General features: G+C 47.6%; 1 protein-coding gene across 8 annotated transcripts; it reads right to left on the bottom strand.

Annotated features, from left to right (window-relative positions):
• HSD17B7 (hydroxysteroid 17-beta dehydrogenase 7) lies at window positions 1-23,805 on the bottom strand. Of its 8 annotated transcripts, XR_015246325.1 has the most exons (11): window positions 23,661-23,804; window positions 21,757-21,960; window positions 17,454-17,546; window positions 15,828-15,942; window positions 12,141-12,335; window positions 8,274-8,378; window positions 7,506-7,562; window positions 4,036-4,134; window positions 2,827-2,859; window positions 1,603-1,701; window positions 1-1,417 (listed from the first exon to the last, which is right to left on the bottom strand). XR_015246325.1 is itself a non-coding variant. In XM_086694442.1 (10 exons), exons 1-10 carry the CDS (start codon window positions 23,693-23,695, stop codon window positions 1,316-1,318), a joined length of 1,038 nt encoding a protein of 345 aa, XP_086550568.1. In that variant the 5' UTR covers window positions 23,696-23,804; the 3' UTR covers window positions 1-1,315. The 8 variants fall into 8 exon arrangements, 7 of the variants coding, with proteins under 7 accessions (XP_086550568.1, XP_086550569.1, XP_025783611.2 ...); XM_086694442.1 differs by lacking the exon at window positions 1,603-1,701; XM_086694443.1 differs by lacking the exons at window positions 1,603-1,701; window positions 7,506-7,562.
• Window positions 23,806-27,997: the final 4,192 nt, after the last annotated feature.

Below are 27,997 nucleotides of genomic sequence, written 5' to 3'. Positions count from 1 at the left end.
TTCTCAAAAAATGCTCTTTATTCATTCCCATGTGTTATTGCATTTAATGTCCCTCCACACCCGTGACCACAGGAAGCAGGACGCTAACTACTCCACTTCCCTGATGTGGAGCCCGAGATCCACAATAAAGTGCTTCCTGCAAACTTGCAGTGTGAGTGGCTGCGAGAGTTCAACCCAGCCTGCCCTCCACTCTCCAACCCCAAAGACACTGGGGGGCGGGCAGAACCATTCGGTCCTTCTCTTCACGCACAGAATGTTTAACGGCATCAACGGCATCTCTAGCAACAAAATTAGAGAAACCATAACCAAAATCCGTACTGAGAATGTATAGAAATGACATTTCTAGAACCTGTTTTGCTTTTATTAAGTCATTCAAACTTTTGCTCGCTTTATTACAATCCAGGTAGGGTGCTGGTTGTATTCGGGGCAAAAACACCTAGGCGTCTCATAGCATTTTGTCTTCACATCACGCAAACTTGAGTCCTAACCACTTCCAGCTGCTGCTGACACCAGCAGATAGCTCACCGGCAATTATTCAATTGGAAAATTTGAAACAACGTGAGTAAATCACGTTTTGCTGCAAGTGTGCCTACGCTAAAATATAAGCACGAACACAGGTTGGTCAGTAATGAACCAATTTGCAAATGGTGCTAAGGGTCGGGCACAGTATTAACACAGGCCACCTCAACATCAGTAAAAGACACTTTCAAAAGAAGACAGGATTCAAGTGGTGCAAACACAAAGACACTTCTGTTCCTGCGATGAACTACATGGGTATCTGTATTAGGACTGTTAGGATTCTAACGACGTCAGGATTTTTAGAAGCAGCATGTGGAGGAAGAAATCGGGTACAAGACCCAAGAAAACTATTCACAAGAAAAGGGACAGAGCTCAGATTACCGCTCAGAGGGCGACCAGTACTTTCTCCTGCTCAAGCAGGCCAAGTGGAAGACCAGCGAGTGCCTGTGTCACGGCTACTCGGGTCCACACCTCATCCCACGCCGTGGGCCTTGGGCTCCAGTTGGCAGAACCAATGAGCACATACTTGGTTGGGTGACCCTCGCACAATTTTGCTGTGACACCATCCTGGAGACTATTTAACTGATATTTTACTTACCCATCTTTTTCTCATGGGTACACACACACACGCGCACGCACACACACACACATACACACACACACACACAGTCTTAGAATCCTGAAAGGAAGGAAAAGAGACCCTTCTAGTTCACGGTCTCCCAAAAGTGCACCTCATCCAACTCAACGGAAGTCCAGAATGCACAGAAGGCACGCAGTGTTTCTGAGGGGATAACGGTCAGCTCTGATGATTTCTTTTTTGAATGGTGGCCCTAACGTGCTTTTCCAGTTCCAGTAAGTTTTGGTAAAATTTTTCAGCGGTGTCTTCATCTAGGTCCATCTAGAAAAGAAGCGAAGACAGCGATGACCAGAGAGGAAAAATGAAACAAATGGGCTCTGTGTAAAAGGAAGGCCTTCAACATGCATTAGAGAACCGGAAACAAGAGAACAGGGCCGGGAGGACAGGGCTGGGGTTTCCGACTCTGAGATCCTGAGGACATGTTAAGACCAAACTCCAACACTCACCAAACCTACCGACGCTGCCCTTGCCCAGCAAGACTGAAAGGTCTGGTTTTTCTCTCCCCGCTAACCCCTGTGCATCCAGTAACAGAAGACATCAACCGACTGTCATATAAGGACAAAACAGAAAGATCAAAAGATTTTTTTTGAACTCAAACCGCCATCTACCCAATGTCCACCTTCTTTCATATGGAGCCCGAGTTTCAGCTGCGTGCACTGCCCTCCAGATAAAAGCCCACATGTCCAGGCTCCATTGAAGACGCTGGGTGCCATGCATTCACGCTTTGGCCAGCGAGGTCTGAGTGGAAGCATGTCGTACTGCCCAGGAGTCTCCTTTACAGGCATGGGCATCCCTTCCTTTCTCCCTGCTTCTGTACTGCTCTCTTGAGCCATAAGAATGAGCGTCACACCTTATGGACGGTAGAGGGGTGACGGAAGGACCCTGGGGACCTGACAGTCTGGGGGGTGCCATACCGGCCCAACACTACCTCTCTCCAAAACTGCTTTTACGCGCAAGAAATCTAAGCTTTCATCTTGTTTAACCTGCTGTTATTTCACACTCTTCTGTTTTAAGTGATACACTGTATGTAAAAGCAAGCTTTCACCGCCTATAAAATAAAGTGGTGTCTCTTTTCAGGTCAACACCGAGCCTAAACTTCGGAAAAAAAAACAGTCTCTTTCTTCCCAGAGCTGAGAGGCTGAAAATCAAAGAAAACCTAACATTCTGGAAATAACATTTACATTCATTTTAAACCCTGTCAAGCATTTTTCCATATTGGAACTGTTAGAGGTGTTCGAGATCTCCTTCAACCCCACCTCTGAACAGAGGAGAAAGCTGACTTCTCTGAATTAATCAACATTTAAAACACTTTCTTCAATGCATTTCAATGAAATGCCAGTAAAATATTTTGGTGTATGGAATTAAACATTTTCTCCCCGTTCATAAACAAGGCATTCCCTCTAAGGGCCTTTTTAAAAGGAAGCTTATTGGAGCGCCTGGGTGGCTCAGTCGGTTAAGCATCCAACTTCGGCTCAGGTCATGATCTCGTGGCTCGTGGGTTCGAGCCCCGTGTGGGGCACTGAAGCTGACAACTCGGAGCCTGGAGCCTGCTTTGGACTCTGTGTCTCCCTCTCTCTCTCTGCTCCTCCCCTGCTCACGTTCTGCCTCTCAAAACTGAACAAATGTTAAAGAAAACAAAAATTTGTAAACAAGGAAGCTTACTAACTTACAACAGAATTCCCAAGGATTTCTTCTTCAGGATACTATGAAGTGTTACATAAAATTTGAAGGGAAAACAAGTCATAGAGTCAGGAAACAGAAACAGCAGGATGAGACATCACACACACACGCACGCACGCACGCACGCACGCGCGCGCGAACTGCAGCAACTTCTCAGAGCCTGTCCTGGGCCAGTGTGCATCGTGGAGGCCTCGGAAAAGGGGGAATAAAATACGAGGCATTTCTCAAACTTGGCTGACAAACTGCTCTTTGCAAATCTTCTCAAGGAACCAGAATCCCACAGGGCATATTTTGGAAAACGCTGGAGGTTCAGAGGTTCATTGTTAGTAAACAGACACCATGGGAAGCGAGAGCACAGTCCCCTCAGGCCTCACGTTCCTCACACAGACAAGACCACCGCCGATTATGCGACGTCGCTGGGGTAACTGGTCTGCCTCCATCTCATTTTATTTTATGCCGATGCCTCCCACGTAAATGAGGCAGTGGGAAATGGGAGGCTGAAATAAACCTTGCTAACAGGGACAAAAATACAACAAAAATAGTTCTGTAAGTTCAGAAGAAATTACCCTATTTTCTTGTATGTCACTCCATGTGTGACTTCTTTCTGGAAGACTATATGGAGTCTAAAAAACAGCACTCTGGGTTTTTTTCCCACAGTTCATCCCGTGCCTCCTGAAAATACCAATGCACGGAAGCCAGTAACCGTCGCGAGCAGAACTGAACACCCAAAGGGAAGTTAACTTCACTCAGACGCTTCATGTTTCACCCAAGTTGCAGCACATCTATTGAGCACCTATCACATGCGAGGCAACGTGCTCGAAAAGGGGGTATAATCCTCCTGCTCACAGAGCTTACAGTTGGCCAGAGAAGTCCGGCGTTGAATGAATCCTACACAGAAGAGGTATGAGATGTCAAGAGAGCCTACGACGGAGGCACTGGACCTGGTCTACCGGGTCACACAGGGCTGAGGGACAAGCCGAGGTCTCAAGCGTAAGCAGAAATTGTCCGTCAGTTGAAAGAAGAGGTAGACATTCAGGCAGAGGACATGCAAAGGCCCGGAGGCAGGAGGCAGGAGGGAGCAGATGGAAAGGAAAACAGGCCAGTGAGATGCCAGTGACCAGAACGGGAAACAAGGGAAGGGAAGCCGGGACGCCATGAGGGCCAGTTCAGCAGCCGAGCCACAGTGTAAACACATTTACCTTCTGGGTCATTACGTAATTGCTTCCAAAGCCAGTGGTGGCGCTCAGGTATTTGGTCAGGGGATTGAGAGACTCGGGCTTTTGGTGGAAAAGCCATACCTAGGAAGGAAGAGGGTGTCCATGATTCTTTTCTTCTTCTGCCCGACATGAGTGAGGCTGGTGGGGATTGATAATCAGCACTTTACCAAGCTCCAAACAAACTCTAAACCTTCTCTTGAATATCATCAGCGAACTGTAACGTCTTCATGAACCACTACTGTACCCTGAAGGAAGTAGGGCAATCTGCTTAATGGTCCTCTTTGAAAATTTATTTAAAGCAAAGAACCCCTTGTGTTTTAGCCATCTCTCCCCTTAATCCCAAATTGAAGTTCACAGCATAGAGAAGGGCTTTTTCAGAGTTGATACTCGGCTCATGCTACGGTAAGTACACGATATATTGTTACGTTATTTCACGTTCTTCATAGGCCTGAACGTGAACACCATTCAGGAGATGTACTGGTAAAAAGTAAGTCTCCCTACCTTCACAATTTTCCAGCCACCTAGCTCTCCCCTCTGGAAGCAAGCTAGTATCTTACATATTCCTCCAAAGAAAAGGTATTTGCTTAAAAGCTTGTATATTCTTTTCTCTTACTCAAATGGAAGCCAAATGTATACTATTCGATACTTTGCCATTTTGATTTGAACAATAGGCCCTTTGAGATATTTTCAACTCGGTAAATAGAGAGCTGTTTCATTCTTTTTTAAAGAAACAGTGTTCTATCTCATGGATGGAAATTGACACAATCAATCAAGGATGGAATGTACACAATCAATTTCCAAAGGATGGACATACACGCGGTCTCCAGCCTCTGCTAGTACAAACCACGCTGTAGCGAATGATCTAAGTCTGAGAACATCTGTAAGATAAATACCAATGATGGAATTTCTGGGTCAAGGGGACGTGCGTGTGTTATTTTGAATGATCTTGCCCAACAGTCCTTGATCCAGGCTACGTCAGTCAACCCTCCCCCTGGCTAGATGGGAGAACGCTCTCTCTCTACGCCCCTGACAGGACAGTGCGGTACCAAACTTTCTAATCTTTGCTGATCAGAGTTGAGAAACCATCTCATTACAGCCTTAAGGGGGCTGCCTCCTAGTATGAGTAAGGTCGAGCACCTTTCCGTGCGATTAAGACAGTTTAAGAACTCTCTGTTCACAACTTTTGCCCACTGTTCCAATAGGTTGTTGTTTCTCTGGACTGTTGAAGCTCCTTAACCAGGAAGAAACTTAACCTGTTACTGTGATATGAGTGCCAGGTACTTTTTCTTGGGCATCGTGGTTAGTCTTTGGAGTAGATTTACAGTGAGGATTTGGGTCACACAAAATTTGATTACTTTTATTTAATCAAAATGTTCAGTCTGTTCCTGGGAGTAAGGATGCCCCCACACTCTTAGACGATTTAGAAACGTCCCCCATATTTCCTTCTAGTCATTATATATTTTAACTCCGTCGTGTGTAAATCTTTGAATTTATCTAGAGTTTTATTTGGGTGTGAGGTATGAAGATCCTATTCTATTTTTTGGCACAATTTCCAGAATAACCCCTCTCTCCCACTAATTTGGAAGGCCATCGTTACCATATACTAGATACCTGTGTGCTGGGGGCCTGTGCTGAATTTCCTATTCTACTCCACTGACCTGTCCATGCACCTGCCAGAACTATACTGTTTTCATTAGGACAGTTTTCTTTGAAATCGTTAACGCTGAAACACACAAAACCCTTTATAGTAAAGCTTCCTCTCGTCCGTGCCTGGAATTCCTGTTTTGCAGATAATGATAAAAGCAAATGAAAACATGTGCCCCGGCGTTCGCAGCCAGAAACCAGAGACGTGGGATCTGAAGAGAATCCGTAGAATTCCAGAGTCCACACCCTCAACCACTGTGCTTTCGGCCACTCCGGCTTAGCCCACGTAAGGAGGTGAATCTCACCTGAGATCCTTCCTGCATGTGCGCTGTACCCAAATCCCCATCCATCCACATCCACCAGCATCTACAACCATCACTAAATGGCAGTCAGGGGGATAGTGACTCATCCATCGACATTTTAGGAAAAAACAGCAGGGTCACAACAGATTTCTTTAAACTGTGACGTGGGTCACGCTGTCCTATCCAGAGCCAACTTATCCCTCAGAGCCCAGACCAAGGAAGCAAAGCCTGCTTCAACCAGCCCGGCTCCCACTGATCCCCCGGTGATTAGTCTGAGGACTTACCACCCGATGACAGAATGTCTTATTTTCTCGCCTATTTTTATTTTCGACATTCTCTTTTTTTCCAAATACGACTCTAAGCGCCTTAGTACCTGGAGGTTTTGTCTTCTAAGTGTTCCTCGCACCACCGACACTCAGCATATACTTGACCGCCACACCTGATTTTCAGTATCTGGGATGTGAATGAGTAATCACATTGTCTCTAATGCTTTGGCAAATATATTAAGGACTCATTAGAAGTGGCTTAAAAGCACTTGCTTCTACAATCAATTTGTGTCCCTATAATAAATGCATTCATTTCTGCAACGTTTACCAAAACAAGAGTGGCAACCAATTTCTTTCATGTTTTCCTTGGTTAATTTCAACTCAGCCAAGATTTAAGAGGCTGCTAAGTACAAGCACTACAGTGACAGAGGACAGATAAGCTTCATCTCGTGTGACAATTCAGATCCGTTAGCAGAGGGCACCCTTGGGCCCTGGGTTGACAAACCCTGAGAGACAGCACTTGTGTAGTTAATCATGTCTGCCACACGGGATCCACTTGTCACGTGTGATTTAAGGAAATGCACTGGTTTTCTAACAAAGCAACAAACCGATTCTCTAATATTTAAACAGAGGAAAGAGAATCTTCGTATAAGGAAACGGGAGTTGGACTGTGTCGCCTGTACTCTTGGCCTGCAAGATGACCTTCTCCATGGAACCGAGGGCCCGGTGACCATCCTGCTCTGCCTGCCCCTGTAGTATTCCGCTGCTCTGCTCTCTAGCTGTTGGCGAACTTTGCTTCCACAGACGCGCTGTCCCTACAACCATGGTATCCAGGGCTACGGTGGATACTAAACTTAAACTTCACTCCTAATACTCTGCACTCGGCCTTAGTCCAAAACAGGACGCTGATGATTTACATAGCCTATCGTTTCTGTTGAGATTGTTTCCACTATCAGTGAGCTGCAATTTATATCCGCTCTGGGGCACCTGAGTGGCTCAGTCGGTTGAACATCCGACTTTGGCTCAGGCCGAGATCTCACGGTGCGTGAGTTCGAGCCCCACATCGGGCTCTCTGCTGTCAGCACGGAACCTGCTTCGGATCCTCTGTCCCTCCTCTCTCTGCTCCTCCCCCGCACGCACTCCTTCTCTCTTAAAAATAAGTAAACATTTAAAACACGTACGTAAATACATTTATATCTGCTTAGCGACCGTACAAGCTACTGCAACTCTAGCGACCTACCAGGGCTTCTGTTCCATTGTACGGTGTCAGAGTGAAAGCATTTGCAAAAAAGCGAAGCTGAGGAAAAGAAAACAACAGTCATTTTGTGGTGGTTTAGAAGAGTCACCAAAGCATTATTCATTCACATACTGAAAAAGGTTAACTTGCATTTCGTATCACTGAACACTTAAGTATCACAAGTCTAGAAGAGAAATATCACATAATCGCCATCACTCTGAGCCAGCCACTTTTAACACGGAGGCGTATTTCCTTCTCCTCTTTTCCCCTTGCCTGCCACAACAGAGGGACGTTTTCTGCCAGAGCTCTGCGAGAGAGAAACCTTTCCCGTAAGCAAGCATTTTCTAACGTGTGCTGTGAAAACTCTGGTCCTGCCACATGCCCGAAGCACAAAACAAAAACAAATGAGCAAAAACGTGGTTCCGTGGTCACACAATGCACAGCCATTCCCTTCTTGTGGGAACTTTCAATGCATTGACGGCTCAGAGAAATCCACTTTAACGTCACCTAACACAGATTTCCCCAAATTATGCCATCCTAGAACTCTTGGGAACTACGATGCATGATCAAGGGCTCACTCCCTTAAAGAGAAGGGGCCATTCAGATGGGTGGTGCTGCGGGAGACGTAGAGGTTCCTTACTAAGGAACCTCCGATGAAGTGAAACCCTGCCACCTTCTGGTTCAACTGCTTAGATCATTTCCCAACCCTTAAACACACCTTTTGGGTCCCAAGTCGAAGAGAAAGTAGGAGCAGAAGCGTCTGTCACTCACCAGCCATATGATTGGCATCAGCAGTGTCCACACAAAGGGAGGGAGAATTCCACACGTCATATTGGTCACCATGGTACCCGGGCACACCACACTGGAATACAGACCCTGGGAGCAGAGACAGGAGCAGTCGTAAGACTCAAATTCCGTGCATACCAACGCAGCCCATCTACATGCTCCTGAATACAGGAGAGACACCAATGAGCCAGGAAGCCAGGGCGCGGACGGTTTGTGCTCTGAGCTGCCCTCGAAGGTGGGCAAGCCATTTCGGCGTAAGAATCACGTGCGGAGAGCTCGCTACGGAGAGGCACTTCTCTGCTCTCAAGAAACTCCCAGTACAAAGAACAGCCACACTAGAGGCTGGAAGAGAAAAGCAGGATCTGGTTACCCGAGTCTGCGACGTGTTGGCGTAATCGAAGGCCAGTTTATTGATCGTAGTAAGTCCTGAAGATGAAGAAGACATTTCCAGTATGGTGTCTGCCTTCAAGAAGTTTCTGATCTACACGTCACAGACAGCCAAACCTAAAAGCCTGGGTCTGCCCCCCGCAGGCACAGAAGAAGCACACCTCTAGCTCGAGGGGGGAGCTCGTGCCGTGAGAGGGGAATGGAGGGTTGCGTGTGGCGCCACAAAGACACCCCTCGCACAGCCAGCCCTCCATCAGCTCCCTAGCCCGGCACCTGTCATTTTAGAAAGATCTGCCCTAAGAAGAGAGCCCAGCTACCAGGAAGGGCCCTGTGCGGCCTTTACTAATCCCTGGAGCACTGGGATTCGTCTTGCTAGTTTATTCAGGTCAATTTTTACTACATTTTACCTCACGTAGCTGCTGACCATTTTAACTCCTACTTTTCTCGCTTGTAATTTTATGTTTTCTTTTTTTTTTTTTTTTAATTTTTTTTTTTTTTTCAACGTTTATTTATTTTTGGGACAGAGAGAGACAGAGCATGAACGGGGGAGGGACAGAGACAGAGGGAGACACAGAATCGGAAACAGGCTCCAGGCTCTGAGCCATCAGCCCAGAGCCCGACGCGGGGCTCGAACTCACGGACCGCGAGATCGTGACCTGGTTGAAGTCGGACGCTTAACCGACTGCGCCACCCAGGCGCCCCTATGTTTTCTTTTAAAAGGAAATAGGACACATCAGTGTACCACCAACTGGTCAGTGGACAGAAAGCGCCCTGGGTAACAGAAGCTAGAGTTTTGCTTTCTTTATTCAGAGCGGCAGAGGTCTGATGGCGCCTGACACAGACAATCCAATGCCCGGGGATCCTGTGGTCCACCAAAGGTCCCCTGAAAACAGTTAAGAGTCTGGACTCATCAGCGACCCCAAATTCTTCCCAGGAAAGTAACACAGCTCCCCCCGCCGCAGATAGCTGAGGAGGATTTCTTATTCTGGCAACTAGCTAGGAAGTCAGGGCCTACTCAGTCCTAAGCGAAGAAACCTGTGAACTGAAACCCAAGGTCCCTGAGACACGTGATGTTCTAACGTTGAGCAACAAAAGAAACAAACAAGGAGGCAGCCTCGTCCAAGAACACGGTCCCCCCACACATCACAGGGAATCAGCTGTGAGGACCTGAGTGGTTCGCAGATGCGTGTGACGGGTCATTAATGAACGATTAAACTCTACCAGGTAGCCTGCACGGACCCGCCAGCATTTCCAGTGCTACAAGCCTTTAAGAGGATGGAGTTCTTCCGGGGCGCCTGGGTGGCTCCGTCGGTCAAGCGTCCGACTTCGGCTCAGGTCATGATCTCGCGGTCCGTGGGTTCGAGCCACGCGTCGGGCTCTGTGCTGACAGCTCGGAGCATGGAGCCTGCTTCAGATTCTGGGTCTCCCCTCTCTCTGCCCCTCCCCTACTTATGCTCTGTCTCTCTGTCTCTCAAAAATAAATAAATGTATATATAAAAAAAAAGGAAAACCAATCATACAGACCTTAGAAGGCAGCAGCATTAGCCAAAACTCCCTTTCTTGTAAAAGATGAAATCCCAAAGCTTACTGGACAATTAAACATACGCAAAATCCCAGAGCCTTTTACGAAAAGAGCAGCTAATCCACTCTGACCTTGTCCCCAAAAGGGAGCTGCCAGAAACAAGCAGTTGTGACAACTTTTTAAACATCTCAAGGAACCTCAGAAGGGGGCCAACAACTAGACCAACACACGAACTCAAGAAATAATAATAACAATAATAATCCTGATGATGATGGCCACACAAACACGTACCAGCACAGGTGCACACACATAGACCACACGCCTTCTGTACACCCGGGGCACCTCCACACGTGCACACACCACCTACACGATCACATTCACATCTGCACACACCTGCAAACCCGACAGGTGCGTGTGGGCAGGCACACCCTCGTGTGCACACGTGCAGACGCGCGCACGCACAAGCGCATTCCGAGACCACGGCTGCGACTGCATCACACCCGGCCCCTCTTCAACCCTCCTAACGAATCTGTGAAGCAGGCACTGTTTTTCAGATGAGGAAACTGAGGCACGGGGAGATGAGATCATTTGTCCAAGGATTCCAATCCAGTTCTAGGGGAATGTTCTCAGCTTCGACTCTTCACTGAGAGGCACGGTTCTAGGACCCGGACCACAGAAGAGAGAGCTCCACCTGACAAGGTGTCCATTCCAGAATAAACCAGGTCTAGACTATCACAGAAGGCCCAGACTATGGGGGCGCCTGGGTGGCTCAGTCGGTTAACTGGCTGACTCTTGATTTCGGCTCCGGTCACGATCTCAGAGTTCACGAGTTCGAGCCCTGCATCAGGCTCTGCGCTGACGGTGCGGAGCCTGCTTCGGATCCTGTCTCCCTCTCTCTGCCTCTCTCCTGCGTGTGCTCTCTCTCAGAAATAAATAAATTAAAAAAAAAAAAAGTCTTAGACTATTTCTGACGTATCATCAGAGAAGGTCCGGCAAGGGCAGACAGCTCCTTGGTTATCTTTTTCTCTCTCCTTTCTCTGCAACCCTAAGCCTGGCCCAGTGCCCTACACGCGGTAGGTCTTTTGTAAATATTAGTGGAATTAAATTTCCCCACAGTCCCACGCTCAAACAGCAGAGTCAAAGCAAACAAAGGAAAATGCCATGGGAAAGACTGGAGATTTTCAGTTAAGATTTTAGACCCGAACAAGAGAGACATTCAGAGCAGCAGTGAGTTCCAGACCACAGAGGCCACAAGGAGCCAGCGAGACTGACAAGGGTTGCCTTCTGCAAAGACACACCCCCTAAACCCAGCGTCCTCATAAAGACAGAGCTCTGGAGCGTCACCCAAGCCCACTGTGCAGAAGGCTTTGTCACCCCTGGCTGTCCTGTAGCACCTGATATGGCAGACACTGGGACACAGCATGGTTTAGTGGGAAAATTCCACCCTACAGTCACACGGCCCTGGGCTCAACTCTGAGCTCTACCATCAGTAACGAGTTGTGCGTGACGGCTGGGGGCAATCACCTAACCCTCATCTGAAGATGGGGATACTCAGACCTACTGTCCGCACTGTCCCTGGGACAGGAAAGGCATTGAATGACACACACAGGTAAAGATACAGCACCTGAAACGCAGCAGGTGCTTCATAGTAGGTACTCGCATCATTCGTGGGTCCCGTTCTGCTGCGGAAGCCAGAGCTGCTGAGGAGCTACGGGACGGCGAATGAATGCCCGTGTACCCAAGGCCAGGAGCTAATTATCTCTGCCCTAAAACTTTGACACGCACCACCTGTCACTCCTATTCATGTCTTCTCTTGTCTTCACAGCAATCCTGCTCAAGAAACAGTACCGCATCTTCTAACAGAAAGCCAAGGTGACCAGAAAATCAACTGTAGTTCAGAAATCGCCACCCTGCCATTCCTGCGTCACGGAGACAGGACTCACCCGCGAGTTGAAGTTCTTGTTCACAGCCACGCTGAGCAGGTCAACCGCGTACTTGGAGGAGCTGTAGGGCTCCTGGCCTCTGCTGTGCTGGATGTCCTCGAGGCAGAAATTCGATTTCCTCGCATTGCGAGACGATGTCCAGATAAGCTGGGAAGGACTGTCACTGTGACAGAGGAGAGGTGCCAGTTCCTGAATCTGAAGGAGATTTAAAAAAGAACAAAAAAGGAACAAAAAATGGATCGAAATCTACCGGAGGCGTACAGGGTAACAACCGGGAAACTACTATAAATGTATGCTGCGACTGAACAGGTAGGTCGTTGCCGGGCCGGCTCTTACAGACACACGAGAGAGGAGGCCAGAATGATCCATGTGGAAATGAGTTCGAGACATCAGATGAACTGATGTTTAGCTTCATAAAGACACAGATGGTTACATATAAAAATATTTATAACATATACTATAACATCACTATAATATATACTAACATATACATGGGTTACTATGCACGGATTCTCTCCCTGCTCCGTCAGCCTAGAAGCTACTGATGCATCAATAGCAACGAGCCCTCGAATCTTGGTTTCTCATACCAGTGTCCAGCAAGAGGAACCAGATCTCCTTAGAGAAAAGGCGGATTCTAGGTCTGGGGCAGAAAATGTACCCGATGAGCCCACAGCATCGTGTAGTGCCAGAACGGGCATGCTCAAAACATAAACGGGAAACCATGACAATGAGGCTACGTCAAAGACATGCAAGATCCAACAGAGAGCACCCCCAATGGCCCAAAGGGACACAACTTGAGCAAATCATTTTTTTTGCACAAAATACGGTATTTACAACTCAAAGTAGGAAATGAGTATCCGCAAGCCCACGTGAATATAGTAAACGATTTTTTTTTAGCTTTTTTGAGATCAAATCGACCAAGAAATGATTGAATAAAGAATTAAATGGGGCGGGGGGCGCCCGGATGGCTCAGTTGGTGAAGCATCCAACTTCAGCTCAGGTCATGATCTCATGATTCATGAGTTCAAGCCTCGCATCAGGCTCTGTGCTGACAGCTCAGAGCCTGAAGCCTGCTTCAAATTCTGTGTCTCCCTCTCTCTCTCTCTGCCCCGACCCTACTCACTCTCTCTCAAAACTAAATAAATGTTTAAAAAAAAAAAAATTAAAAAAAAAAAAAGAATTAAACGGGGAACAGACAAATCTTTCTTGCAGAAAGCTTCCAGATAATTTAGGTAGCTAATCGACCCTTCAGGGGGTCAAACACAAGTGTGAGCTACACACACTAACTCTCTTCCAAAGAGTACAACATGGAAAAGGAGAGAAAAACCAGAGAGGAACTTGACAATGAGAAACCTGACCGACACTACCTTGAGCCAGGGGATTGAAGAGAACATCAATGCTGATAAGCCACGTTGACAGTTCACACCCTTGATATTATGTGACGAGAATGGTACTTAACCTCTGTGGTCCTCCTCCCACACATGACTCAAGTCTAACCACGAGAAAAACTTCAGACAAATCCCAACTGAGGGCTGCCTACAAAATACCTCAGCAGTGATCCTCAAAACTGTCAAGGTCATCAAAACCAACGGCAGTCTGAACAACTGTCACAACCAAGGGGAACCTAAGGGGACAGCTACTAAATGTACTGTGGTATCCAAGATGGGATCTTAGAAGATTGAAGAAATCTGAATGAAGTTTGGACTCCCGCTAATAACAAGGTTGGTTCTCAGATTGCAACAGATGTACTACATCAAGGAAAGGTGTTAAATGAGACAGAAAACTGGGGGTCCAGGAACTCTCTGTACTATATCTGCAGTAATTCTGTAAATCAAACTATTGGAAAACAAACAAAAAACTTACTAAAGAAAAACCTAGGAAAGGTTCCAGATGCACTCCATCCACATTTGTGATGAATAAATCAAATGCAAGCAAGAGAACTCAAAAACACGAGATTAAATCAAGTTTAACTGGTACCACTCTGTGCTTGGAACTTCACGGAAATTACCTCTATACTCTGTAACGATCCTAAAAGTTTGGTCATGTTGCATATGGATCAAACTTGGGATGGATCCGTTTACAAAATGCACTGACACCTGGAGCCTAGAATGCAAGTTTGCGTTCCATAGAAAGTGGTAAGATTCTTAAACCTATTTGAAGAGAGTGGGAAGCATTCTAAGCCTCCTGATTATTTTATTAGACAAGTCAATTCCCAAAGTCCAGCTGCCTTGCCCACCTGTCAAAGGATCCACAGGCTGGGTCGTGTCAGCAGGACACCTATGCTAACTCTGCCCACGGCCACCACTCTCCTCACCCAGATGACCCCAATGCTTGATCTTCGGAACAACCTAATTTTTAAACACTAGATTCATCAAAAAACTCACGGAGTCGTAATAGCAATAATTATCTTCTATCGTTATCGATTAATTTAATAATTCAAGAAGAGGGCAAAGAACGAGTATCATAAAAAGATACAGGAAACACTAGATAACTGATCTGTGGAAAGGTATAAAAACAAAGACCAGACAAGAATTCAATCCCGTTCCGACTTTGCGTTCTAACGAACTTTTGCCATTGAAAAAGTAACACCACATCGCATTAAATAAACAGCACTAAAGGTTATGGACTGAAACATGAAAGTCCCCCTCCTTGCTGATACCCTGGTACCCGAGTTCATCAAGGTGACCAGTGCTCCCAGCTTCCTCTGTATCATTCTAGAAATATTATACACATTTATCTACACTCTGTGAGGATACATCTTCTCCTGTGTGTTTACATACACGAGACCACACTATACACATTATGCCTCGCTAGTCCTTCTTTATGATAAAATGCTAGAAGCTGTCCCACAGAAGTGCAAAATATTTATCACATGTCTTTGAACGGGTCCATACTGTTCCAGAGTTTGGCTACACCTTCATTTATTGCAAATACAGGCTGGTGCTGAAAGAGGTCCAATTTTAAGGGAAATTAGGCTTAAGGTGGAGACAGGTGGCGGTGAATAAAAAGGTGTCAGAAATACAGGTTCTGCGCTGGCCAGCCAGCATCAGAAGGAGTCCCTCCAACACCAAGGAATTACAGGCAACCAGCAACGTGGTCTGGCATTACTTCACGCAGACAGTAAAGCTGTCCCATGGGGTCAAGCCTGAGGCAAGAGCCCTGAACAAGCCAGGCAAACTGCACATCTCCTGCTTAACTCCACGCGCGTGCCTGGAACTGTAATGCAGTATAGACACCCAAGAATCCGCAATCACACCCAAGAAACCCAATCAATAAAAGATCAGGTATGAATTCCCATTTAACAACGGCTTGCCCACCACCCCATCCTATCTGATGCCAAGCCCAGTGTCAAAGAACATTCAGAACAGGACTGGTATACTTTCTCACAGTTCTGCGCATGCGTGCACGCACGCACGCGCACGCACACACACACACACGCCGTGTGCCTCTTTCGCACTTCTCCCTCCACTCTCTAGAGCCAATGTCAAAAGAAAAAATTAATGTATTGATACACTGCTTTAGGGAAGCAATGTTTTCAGAGAGTACAGCGATCATCCTATTTAAGTACCCAACGACTTAATGCTAGCCAGGAATTTGTGAGCTGAACAAAGAGCCCTGGGCTGCAGCCATGTGAGCCTTCAAGGTTGCAACACTAATGTGAGCCGAATGAGCCTCAAGTCTTTTTACCAGGATGAAGTGGCCAAAGACGTTGGTCTCAAACACCTCCTGGAGCCCGTCGGCAGTGATTTGATCTTCCTGGGTCAGCAATCCTTCAGCTGTGGAGAACATATGAATCACTTTTCTGAAACAGGAGAAGACAATTGTATGACTTTTAAAAGCTTCTTTAACTGAAGATCCTGAAAAACGCTCCCTGCTGCCCCTCCCCTGCCCCAAAACTACATTTTCCTTGATCCTATAACATCAGGAATAAAAACACGTGGGGTGCCCGGGTGGCTCCGCTGGTTAAGCAGCCGACTCGATCTCGGCCCCAGTCATGATCTCATGGTTTGTGAGTTCAAGCCCCGTGTCGGGCTCTGTGCTGACAGCGTACAGGGCCTGCTTGGGATGCTCTCTCTCCTTCTCTCTCTCTGCCCCTCCCCCACTCTGTCTCTCACAAAATAAGTAAACATTTTTTTAAGGCTTTTTTTTAATGTTTTATTTATTTTTGAGAGCAAGAGAGACAGAGCACAAGCTGGGGAGGGGCAGAGAGAGAGGGAGACACAGAATCCGAACAGGCTCCAGGCTCTGAGCTGTCAGCACAGAGCCCGACGCGGGGCTTGATCTCACGAACCGTGAGATGGTGACCTGAGCCAAAGTCAGATGTTTAACCGACTGAGCCAGCCAGGCGCCCTAAACGTTTTTTTAAAAAGAATAAAAATGTCGATTTCTCAGACTGTGTCACTGTGAGTGCATAATAAGACGCAAAAATGCTTCCTTTCTCCCAATTCAGAGACATATTTACATACCTCTAACTCCTACCACCAACAGGAACCTGACACAAAAAACCTGCTGCTAAAAGTCTCTTCACCTTTTCCCGCATTGGGGTGCAGGTGAACCTCTGTGGGGAAAGAACAGCCATGCCAAGGGGAAAATGTCTCACCCCAGCACAAACTGATGTTTAACTGTGAAAGTTACACAGGTTAGTTTTCTACAGGGAATTCCTGAAGCACCCAACATATTAACACGGTGATTTGCCACGAGATCAACTTATTAGGTCAAGACCAGCGTGTGTGTGTGATGGAAGAGAAGTAAAATAAAAGTAGCAACGTAGTAAGGAGCATGCAAAAAGAGTATGAATATCTATTTATAAGTACACGAGGTCACAAAATAAGGTATATTTCTTACTACAGGTCACGGTCAAACACTTCTGGAGCCACTGTGCTACTCCGTATGGAGAATCTCCCAGGGACACCTTTAGCTGGGCGCGCTCCCCAGCTCACCGGGCAAAGCACCTGCCACAGAGCTGGGAGATACTTCCAAAGCCGGTCTCATGGATACTGGAGTCTCGCGGACAATGCTGCCTGATTCTGAAATGTTCTTGCTGCTAATCACACTCAGGCAGACTAGAAATGCACCTTCTGAAACATCCAGCAGTTTGGAATGTCCTGGAGACCTAGAACACCCTGAGATCCAGGACTTCCAGCCTCTCCCACAAAAGACGGATGCTTTTCTTTCATGATGCGGCTGCAACACTTCCTGTCTCGACTCTTGTCCACCGCCCCTCAGCCCCCTAACTTAACCTGCTGAGGGCAAAACGAGGCAAAAAAAGGAACGGGTTCCTTCCACTCGGTTCATCTAGAAATTGAACATTACCTTGAAAAGAGGCCAGAGAAAAGCGCTTTGATATTCAGCTGTGGGTTGGGCATGATCCCAGCGTTCAGATAGACATAGTCTAATCTCTGAAACCTGCAAGGAAAACACCACGATAAGACGGTTCATTATCCCGAGAGCAACTGGAATAAAGAAAGCCTACGAGGGACAGAAAACACTTTCTGAACCAAAAAAAGCGGCCACAGCCAGTTGAAGGGAAGGTACAACACATCACACATTACACCCACTTCTTTCTCAACGGTTTCTCTTTAGCCACAAAAAATATCTGAGTATTCTTTTTTTTTGACGGTGGCTGCAAACAGAATTTGGGGAGCTAGGCTGGGTTTTGAAGTTACATCTCAGATCAACAGTCCTCCCACCTCTGTCCTCCCAATTAGGATCTGCACACGGCCACCCTCAGTCTACTAAACCAACTCTCCTTCTGGTCTTAGAAACATTTTGCCTTTTTTTTTTTTTTTTTTTAAAAGAGTCACGGGGGCGCCTGGGTGGCTCAGTCGGTTAAGCGGCTGACTTCAGCTCAGGTCATGATCTCACGGTCCATGAGTTCGAGCCCCGCGTCGGGCTCTGTGCTGACAGCTCAGAGCCTGGAGCCTGCTTCGGATTCTGTGTCTCTCTCTGCCCCTCCCCTGTTCATGCTCTGTCTCTCTCTGTCTCAAAAATAAATAAGCATTAAAAAAAAAATTAAAAAAAAAGTCACATCTTCCCTGTTGATAGGTAAAATTTATATCATATTGATAATCGCCCAATCTGATCCATTAATGCTGGAACCTGAATGCCAAGATATCTACTAAAGCAAAAGATGCATGTGGAAACCTGTCACTGTTCATGGCCGGCTCCTCTGTATCACAAGATGAGGGGGGCTCATAAGAATACAAGGAGATTACGGAAGCTGAATGGGGGGAAGGCACATGTCATGGAACCCGTCATGGAGAGAACAGTGAAATGTGGACTAGAGGGAGCACTTTCATATTGAAACCCCATGTAAGACTTAATGTAGTGTACTCCTCGAGCTAGGGGCAAGCCTGCCCTCATGACACTCACAGACATCATGAATATTCAGAATATCCCCTAGACTTCTGCGCATTACACGGTCTCCGTGCCCTCTTGCGTGCAGCCCAGGACAACACGGGCTGTAGCTACTAAAGCTGGGACCTTAAAATACATCCACGCTCACCAATTCAGATCCCACACAAACATTTCTTGATCAGTCTACAAGTAATGAACAGCCAAATGACTCTAATTACTAAATTTACTGTTTAAAATACTGACGTGGAAGGGGTGCCTGGGTGGCTCAGTCGGTTGAGCATCTGACTTCGGCTCAGGTCAGGACCTCACGGTTCGTGAGTTCGAGCCCCGCGTCGGGCTCTGTGCGGACAGCCCGGAGCCTGCTTCGGGTTCTGTGTCTCCCTCTCTCTCTCTGGCCCTCCCCTGTTCACCCTCTGTCTGTCTCTCTCTCTCTCTCAAAAATAAAAAAGTTATAAAAAATTATTTTTTTTTTTTTTAATTTTTTTTTTTTTTTTTTTTTTTTTTCAACGTTTATTTATTTTTGGGACAGAGAGAGACAGAGCATGAACGGGGGAGGGTCAGAGAGAGAGGGAGACACAGAATCGGAAACAGGCTCCAGGCTCTGAGCCATCAGCCCAGAGCCCGACGCGGGGCTCGAACTCACGGACCGCGAGATCGTGACCTGGCTGAAGTCGAACGCTTAACCGACTGCGCCACCCAGGCGCCCCATAAAAAATTATTTTTAAACATGCTGATGTGGATACTACTGGGCCATCCACATAAGCACCAGTCATGTGGGCCCATCTATTGTTGGATGTTCCGTTACCTAACTTGCAAACTTCCATCTAAGAACATGAACACATCTTGCTAGGAATGGAAAGGAAATGTTTAGCAAAGGGTGGAAATTGCACCAGAATGCCAGATTCAGGTCTGGCTTCAGTAAAATGGCATACTTACCACTCTCAAAGATTAAGTGACAGAACATTAAGTGCTCTAGTCTGGATAAAATGGAACTACAATTTCTTACTGGTTTTCCTCTGCACGTAGCTTACAGAAGAGAGTCGTGCGGCCAGAAAACCCAGGTGTCAGGAATGGTGCTGAATTAGCCAACGGAAGGGACCTTCCCAAGCTCTCTTTGGCTCGAATTTACCTCGGGTCTACCATCGTGGACAACCATTTGGGGCCATTAAGTGCAGGGGATCCTTTTTTTTTTTTTAAGGTTATTTATTTATTTTGAGAGAGAGACAGACAGATAAGAGCAGGGTCGGGGCAGAGACAGGATCCCAAGTGGGCTCCACCCTGTCAGCGCAGAGCCCAGTGTGGGGCTCGAACTCATGAACCGTGAGATCATGACCTGAGCTGAAGTCGGACACTCAACCGACTGAGCCACCGGGCGCCCAGGAGATTCTTGACATAGTAATGGATATGTCTGGACACGAGCACACATCCCCAAATTTGTGACTCTTACTACAACTATCATTTCCTAACTTTGGGAGACACCACCCAGCTCAGCAAGAGCTGTTCTGCTGATGAAATAAATACATCAAAGCTGCACAAAATGCTGACGGCAGACACGTATTACCTTCGTGCTGCCTTCCACCTTACTGCCCTGCGGCCTCAAATCCCTGCGAAACCACTACAACTCACACTAAATGCTAAGTCACTAAGCTTGTGATAACTAAACATCTTGAAACTTTGAAGGCAACCGAGAAAAGTCAATACTATGAACGTTACAACTTAAAATCTCGAAAGTCAACTGTACTAGCACGGGCTACTCTTAACTGAGGACAAAGGCTCTTCTCTGCTAAGTGAGGAAACACCACGAAATCTCTACAAAACAGAAAAGACACGCTGGCTGAGAAGGTTTGGGGAAAACGATGCCTGAAACCTGATTTGAGCTCGAAACGTCTGTCCTGACGCTAGGGTTTTTAAATACCTTTATTGTGCGGTTTCACAGACTTGGAAAGTCAAAGTTATGGAAGAGCAGGGGATAGGAAATGTAGATATTCTTAGTTTTTTAGAAGGATGATGTGGCAGAAAATTCCAGGAGCTCAGGACTAGTGAGAAGTGAGATTTCCCAACAGGGTGAGGCTGCACCCAGAAGAGCCGGGTGAAGAAGGCCGGCTTCCACCTTCACCCTGTCCCTTGTGTCTTTGGAACAGGGACAGGCAAATGGCCAGCAATTCCCACACGCAAAACACGAAGTTGCATTCTTCAGTAGATGCCTTTACCAAGAAGGCCTTCCTCGTTTTTACCAGACATCATTTTACTGTCCACGGAAACAAAGTGGCTTAAGGACCTCGAGGACAGGGGCACCTGGGTGCCTCAGCCCATTGAGCGTCTGGCTTTGGCTCAGGTCATGATCTCACAGTTCGTGGGTTTGAGCCCTGTGTCGGGCTCTGTGCTGACAGCTCAGAGCCTGGATTCTGTGTGCCCCTCCCCCGCTACTGCTCTGTCTCTCTTTGTCCCTCGAAAATGAATAAATGTTTAAAAAAAAACTTAAAAAAAAAAAGGACCTCAAGGACAAAAATGTTTGAAAATTAAGTATTCCACATATCTCTGGGGCTCAGTACGGACCAGTGCAGGGCTCCTGACCTTTTTGGATCATAAATTCTTCCTAGAATTTAAAATTTACAAAAAAAACAAACAACAAAAAAAAAGCACGCCTTCTTTCCCCAGAAAACAAATGCACTGTGCACCTGTATGCGATTTTGTGCACACTTTCTAGGGAGTTATACGTCCAAGGACCCTATGCCTTCATACACGAAATATTTCTCAGATACCTGTTATACGCCAATTACTGTGTCGATGTGAACAAATCTTTATGGACCTGTGGGGGGAAAAAATCTCCGAAGAAATAGGATGTAGACGTGGGCTCTAAGACCAACCCAACCGACAGGAAGTCCAACCACCTTCTCAGCCACATTCCTCTTATCTCTGCGTCTCAGGCTCTTCACCTGGTAAATGTCAACACCTGTCCAACCTACTTCATGCAGGTGTGACACAGAGGAGAGATACAAAAACTGCATTCAGAAAGGAATCACCTTGCTGCCCACGCAACTGACCACACATCAAGGCGTCCTCATAAATTCATCCCCGTGAGATAATCACGATTACGATTGAGAACGAAGGTGCGATGAGTCGCTCCATACGGATCTCCCCAGCACGACTACGGCTTGCGCCGCGCCTTTTTCTTTGTAGGTTTCCCTACCCTTTCATATTCTGTTCGCCGCTGTGTGACGCGATCAGGTGAAAGAAAACCCATCAGCAAGAGGCGTACCTTTGCTTGAGCTCCCCGGAAGCCCGGAACACCGACTGCAGGTCGCTGACATCCACCTGCACGATGCTGACCTCGGCGAGGGGGTGAGAGGCCAGCAGAGCCTCGCAGACCGCTTCCGCTTTGCTCCTGTTCCTGCAGGCCAGACACAGGTGCAGCTCGTGGTCCTCCTCCAGCAGCCGCTTGCAGAGGGCGAGGCCAACGCCGCTGGGGGTCAGTTCGGACACGGAACATGCGTTAATTCAGGCGGTGCCACAGAGGCCTTTCCCCCCGGTTCAGAGAGCCGACCTTGTCAACGTGAGCTCCGATGAGGGGCCCGGGCGGGGAGAAAAGACTCAAAAACTATGAAAAGAAAGGAACCCCCTACCCCAACTGAACAGTCAGTCCCTCTCTCAGGATGCTGTCCCGTTTGTTTCTCTCATTCTGCAAACGCTGTCACCCACAAATAACTGCACTGCAAATGAGAGCTGTCTTTCAATGCAGCGATTAACCTGCGGGCAGGGTTCCTTCTGTACTTGTTACGACACTCATGAACGTGATTCAGAGCATCGCCAGCAAGAGCTGAAAAGAGCATCATATGAGCTGTTTCCCGTGTGCATGTTTGACTTTGCTGTCTAGGTCACTCAAGGGCAAGGGCTCCACGCCCCGTTGGTATGGTGGCCACTATCAGGGGCAAGAGCAGCTCCCGATAAGGACTGGATGGATCTTTCACTACCGCGGCAGGAGGCAGGTTCCTCTCAACTACTACGAGATCGAATAACCACTAGGAGAGAAAAAACTCAACGTGATTAAGTAGAAGGTAGGAAGAGGAAATACAAGATGGGCACCAGGAAAGAGGACGAGTCAAGGACAGATAAACTCCTTAGAAAAGGCATTTGAAACTGCACAGTAGGTGGGAACAGTACTCAGACCAGCCTGGCTGGGGGCGGCCGGAGCCTGGGCTTTGCCAACAGAGCATCAGGTGTATTTACACTTGTTCCTGCTCACTTGAGAATAGCAGGTCTTTACGATAATTATCCAATTGCATCCATCACAACGTATGCAAAAGAAGCAAACATACAAAATCAACTCTGGGTCACTTCAAGGACAGTTTGGGAAGCCCCGAATCCGTTGTTCAGGGCACTGAGGAGAGGACACGCTAAACCAGGCCACTCACAGACACCTGCCACGCTGGCTTAGCTAATAGGGATGCGGCTAGGTAGCCCCGAGTGGACGGATTTTAGATGACATTGGACATACCCCCCGCCTTCATCCCTCCCCACTGCAACGGGCAGGAGAGTGGCTGGGGCTGGGGGGGTGTCGCCTCCACACATTCTTCACATTAGTGCAAAGAGAAAGCAGAGGGGGCGGAGTCCACGCGGGCCACCCTGGAATAACTAGAAACGGGCGGTGACGGTGCTGTGCGCGCCTCCCGGGACTTTGCAGAAGACGGTTAGCTTTCTAACAGTGTGTGCAGGCGTCCAGCTCTGTGCTGGATGGAATGACACACCCCACCCCCACCCCGTCCTCCTGCTCACGGGTGTCGACACATATCCGGGGTGCAGCGTCCTGCACAGACAGGACACCGGGACTACAAGACGGACCAGGTGCAGGAGGCGGGGGTCGGCGTGGAGAGCGCCCCTGTCCCGGACACCAACAGGACCCCCGCGACGCCCCCAGGCTGCTTTTCCGCCGTCACGTTCAATTCCGGCACCGGCTACCGAGCCCCCTGCGCGGCCGGACGCCGGGACGTCGCGCGCCGGGGACCCGGGAACAGCGGGGCAGGTGCTCCCGCGAGGTCCCACCGCGCAAGGCCGGAGACGCGCGCTCCCGGGGGCGGTCGCCAGCGGTTGCCCGCCCCGTACTTCCTGCTCCCTGAGACCCCTGACCCGCCGCTGCCGCCGCCGCGACCGCCGAGGACGCCTCACCTGCTCGCCCCGGTGACCAACACCGCTTTCCGCATGGTCTCCCACCCCGCCGCCCTGCCGCGGAGCCGGCACCCGCCACTGCCTCGCGAGCGGTGGAAACCAGAAGCCCTCCTCGGCCACGCCCACGCCGCTGCTGTCCAATCAGGACCCGACGGTGCTCCCCTCGCGTCATCGGCTCTTCTCCAATCGCTGCCGGCGGTGCGCTCTAGGCGCCCGGCCCCGGGTGGGGTGAGGTAGGCCGAGGGGCGGAGCCGCACCCGAGCCAATCCGGACGCTCGTCGTCCCTCCGTAGCTCAGGTGTCCCGCGGGACCCGCCCGGCTGCTGCTGCACCTGCCCTTTGCTGGGTCGGGCTTTCCCCCTGCAGAGCACTGGGGCGCGGGATGAGTGGCACGCACGGGATCTGTACCCTGGTGCCCCCGCCTGGCCTCTCTTGCAGGAAGGCCTCAGGATGTTTGCACCAGAACTCCTTGTTTTAGAGAAAAGATTTGGGTCTAGGAGTTAAAGTTTGGGTACTGTCATCTACTTCGTTTTCTACTCCTTTTGGGATGTGTAGATCCAGGCACTGTGCCACTTTACAGACAAGCTTCTGGTCCCAGACCTGCTGTTCCTCTAAAAAAAAAAAATCCTCTTTGGAAAAATGAACATTGATTTCCTTAAAAATTTTTTATACAATCATGGATGAGTTGCCAGTTTTCAAAATTTGGAACATCTATGAACCTGAGAACCTAAGAACTTCATAGGACATTATCAGTGGTGTACTATAAACTCCTACTTCAGTGCTTCTCAAACTCTGTGATAAACAACCCCTTTTGTTTTTCCCAGCCATCCCAGATGGGTACTCCTGAAAAATACGAGAGCAATGAGTCATGAGAAAAATGAAATAAAAAGCAAAGGATGCAAAATTCAAGCCCGGATTTTTTTATTATTAGATTTAACACATAAAAGAGTCTTCTGCCCAAGTGCTATAAAAGTTTCTAATGCTTAATCCAGGTTTCTATATTTATCGTGCATTGGTAACAAGGTGACCATCACTGGTCCGGGTTCACGCTAAGAAACTCCCCACATCATGTATCTAACTCTAGGGAACTCGCTTTAATCTACTTCATGGCCTCTGTAACAGTTTCAATTATTTATACACAGCAATGATCCCCGAGCAATATGAGACTGATATAATCTATACTGTCTTTTGAAATCATAGAGGTCTTGATTAATTTGATATTGTAACAGCACTCCAACCGGTTGTAAGAGTTAAGTCGCTTCAAGTGTATGTGCCTCTGGCCTTAGGGAGTAAAGAACCAAACTTTCCCAGAAGATAAGACCGGACTACATTCGAAAACGGGTGCCACGGAGGCCAGCACGTCTGTGCAGGGTCATGTTGACACATAACTAACTGCCTGGACGCCTGCTTCTCCTGCACACGGCCCCCCTCCCTTCTCCCATGCCTTCTCCTTTAAAACGCTCCAGCTTCACCTGGATGGGGAGATGGTCTTTGAGAAGTTACTCTACGATCTTCCCAGGTCGCCGGCTTCCTTGAATAAAGCATCCTTTGTTTCCCACCATCACTTGTTTCTCGAGTGTTGATTTCGAGTGGGGAGCACCTGAACCCGAGTTCAGAACTGGTTCTCTGTCCACTGATAATATCAGCTAGTTTAGAAATCCCTAATCTTATACCAATAAAATTATATTAAAAATAAATCCTATTATTTAAATATTGGATTCCTAAATAATCACAGTTTTTTCAATTTTTTAGGGGGGGGGAGGAGAGGGGCAGAGAGAGAGAGAGAGAGAGAAAGTGATAGAATCCCAAGCAGGCTCCATGCTCAGTGCAGAGCCCAACTCGGTCCTTGACCCCATGACCCTATGATCCTGACCTAAGCCAAAATCAAGAGTTGGTTGCTTAACTGACTGAGCTGCCCAGGGCCCCAAAACTTCGTTATTGTTCTCTGGATGGAACTCAGCTCCTACCCTTACCCCATGTTTCAACCATTCTAAAGAAACCACACTTTAACAATATTTTCTGGGAGTCCTAAGACTAAAGTTAACCCCAATCTTTACAGTCTAGACCCAAAGGCTCCTTTTAAAGTGTCCTAGGGCTCAGAAGTGACATGTAAAGGGAATATAACTCCATGTTTGTCCTGTGGCAAACTCATTCCTACGAGGGCAGGGGTGGGGGGGGGCGCAGATTCTGGAGAGTCAGCATCACCACAATCTGGGGATGACAAGAGTACAGGACTATGAGTTAAGTGAAGGCAGGAAAAGCAGAGTGAGACGGGCAGTCTCCTACTAGCGTGATGTCCGTCCCATCCAAGGGGGAAACCTTGGTCTCTGCTTCCTTCTTTCATTTGAAGTTGGGGCTTTCAAAGTTCTTTAACATTCACGGGATGGGCTGAACCACTAGAGGGGCCAGAGAGACTAAGAGAACGGAAATCTGTTGACAACACATGTCATTGAATTTTGTATTTTAAAAAATATTTTATCACGTGTAGGACACAGCTCAGTAAAAGTTATAATATATAGTTTACTGATAGGTGAGTTAGTATGACTTTCATCTTCCCAAACGAGTCATCTTGAGTTTGTATTGTTTGTGAGCTGTTTTCCTGGAAACCAGAAGAACCTGGTACACAATGACTGATCCCGTTTACCCCTGGCAAACCTTGGCCCCTTGATCAGAATAGTAAATTGACTATTTACTGCCTTATAAAATAAATTTTGCTCTACCCTAAACCCTGAAACCGATCTTTGGTTTCTTTTATGATACCTGAAACAGTCCTCAGGTAGACAAAGATCAGTAAAGTTACCTTTAGCACCCATGACAGAGCTCTATTCTGGGTCCTCAGAAACCTCTCCAGAACTAACTTGTCTCTGGTTTGCAAACAGGGTCAGAAAAAAACAAAACAAAACAAACAAACAAAACAGCTACCGTGGGGCCATGTAGCATTTCTTGTGGGTGTCTTTTATCTGTCTCCTCTTCCAATCACTGTACATCCAGCCTGGACCAAACCTGCTTTAAGAGTGGGATTTTACCCATTTCCTCAGGTAGCAAGAGGTAATATGTCTTATTATAAGACATATAATCCGTAAGGAGTTATTGTTCAGTGTGATTCAAGGACCAGAAGATGAGTGTGTATACTTCTTTTTCAAATACGAAATGAATATAAAATTGTAAGTGGCGACAAATCAGTTTGTAGTGCTCAATACTAAGCAAAATAGAGTCCCCGAAGTTGTTAGTTAAAACGTAAAAGAGCAGGGGCGCCTGCGTGGCTCAGTCGGTTGAGCGTCCGGCTCCGGCTCAGGTCATGATCTCACGGTCCGTGAGTTCGGGCCCCGTGTCGGGCTCTGTGCTGACAGCTCAGAGCCTGGAGCCTGCTTCGGATTCTGTGTCTCCCTCTCTCTGCCCCTCCCCTGTTCATGCTCTGTCTCTCTCCGTCTCAGAAACAAACATTAAAAAAAATTTTTTTTACATAAATGAAACATAAAAGAGCAGACTTAATATGTGTCCTCAGAACAAATTACATACTCAGATACATGCACAGCATATACCTATGCTGTATCACTCACACCCACCTTTAAAGCTTGGCGACAGGTGTTGACCATGGAATTGGACCTCTTTGAACATCTCTGCTCTGTCTGTTACTTTTTTTTCTCCTTTGCCTCCGACCCACTCCCACCACACAGATATTTGCATCCCCGGGCCTTTGGCACTGAAATCAAACTAGATACTTTGGGGGTCAGAGTGTGCGTTCCTGAATTATTATTGTCCTCTGAGAATTTTTATCCATTCTCTATCATGGCCATCGCTGAAAAAACATATAATTCTTCAGAAAATTCAAAGTATAAATTTATTCTTCAGAGACCAAGAAACATGTTGTGGGGGTGGCTGGGGGGGGGAGGGGAGGTTCATCTTAATGTGTCGTATGAAGACTCGGTCCGTATTCTGTTCATAGTTTTTGTCGCTTTTTGTATGCGTGGTCTGTCTTGAGCCAGACGATCTTTGGATTTGGGAGGGATTTCTATGTATCAGGCAAGACAACTTTGTAACAATAATAAAGCATCCTCAATTAATTCTGGACTGGACTCTCCGGAGCTGGGCTAATGGGACGACACAAAACTCCAGGTCTCTAGTATGTTTGGATGTGCCAGAGACCCAGACGCTTTCCTTCCCGTACACAGTCAAGGAATAGGAGACAGGCTTGTGCAAGAGACCCTCTACCGACTCCGCGCACCCCGCGCACACCCTTGGCTCTGCCCCCTTGCCCCCTCACTACTCCAGAAATACTGTAAGGAGTGAAGATCGCAAAGCCAGGAGCCGGCGCTATTTGCACAGAAGAAGGATCCG

This window comes from Puma concolor, chromosome E4 (assembly GCF_028749965.1).
Source record: "Puma concolor isolate L17-30 chromosome E4, mPumCon1.1.hap2, whole genome shotgun sequence".
Classification (NCBI taxonomy): Eukaryota; Metazoa; Chordata; class Mammalia; order Carnivora; family Felidae; genus Puma; species Puma concolor.
The sequence above is the reverse complement of the archived record's forward strand: the minus strand, read 5'-3'. Positions and strand labels throughout refer to the sequence as shown.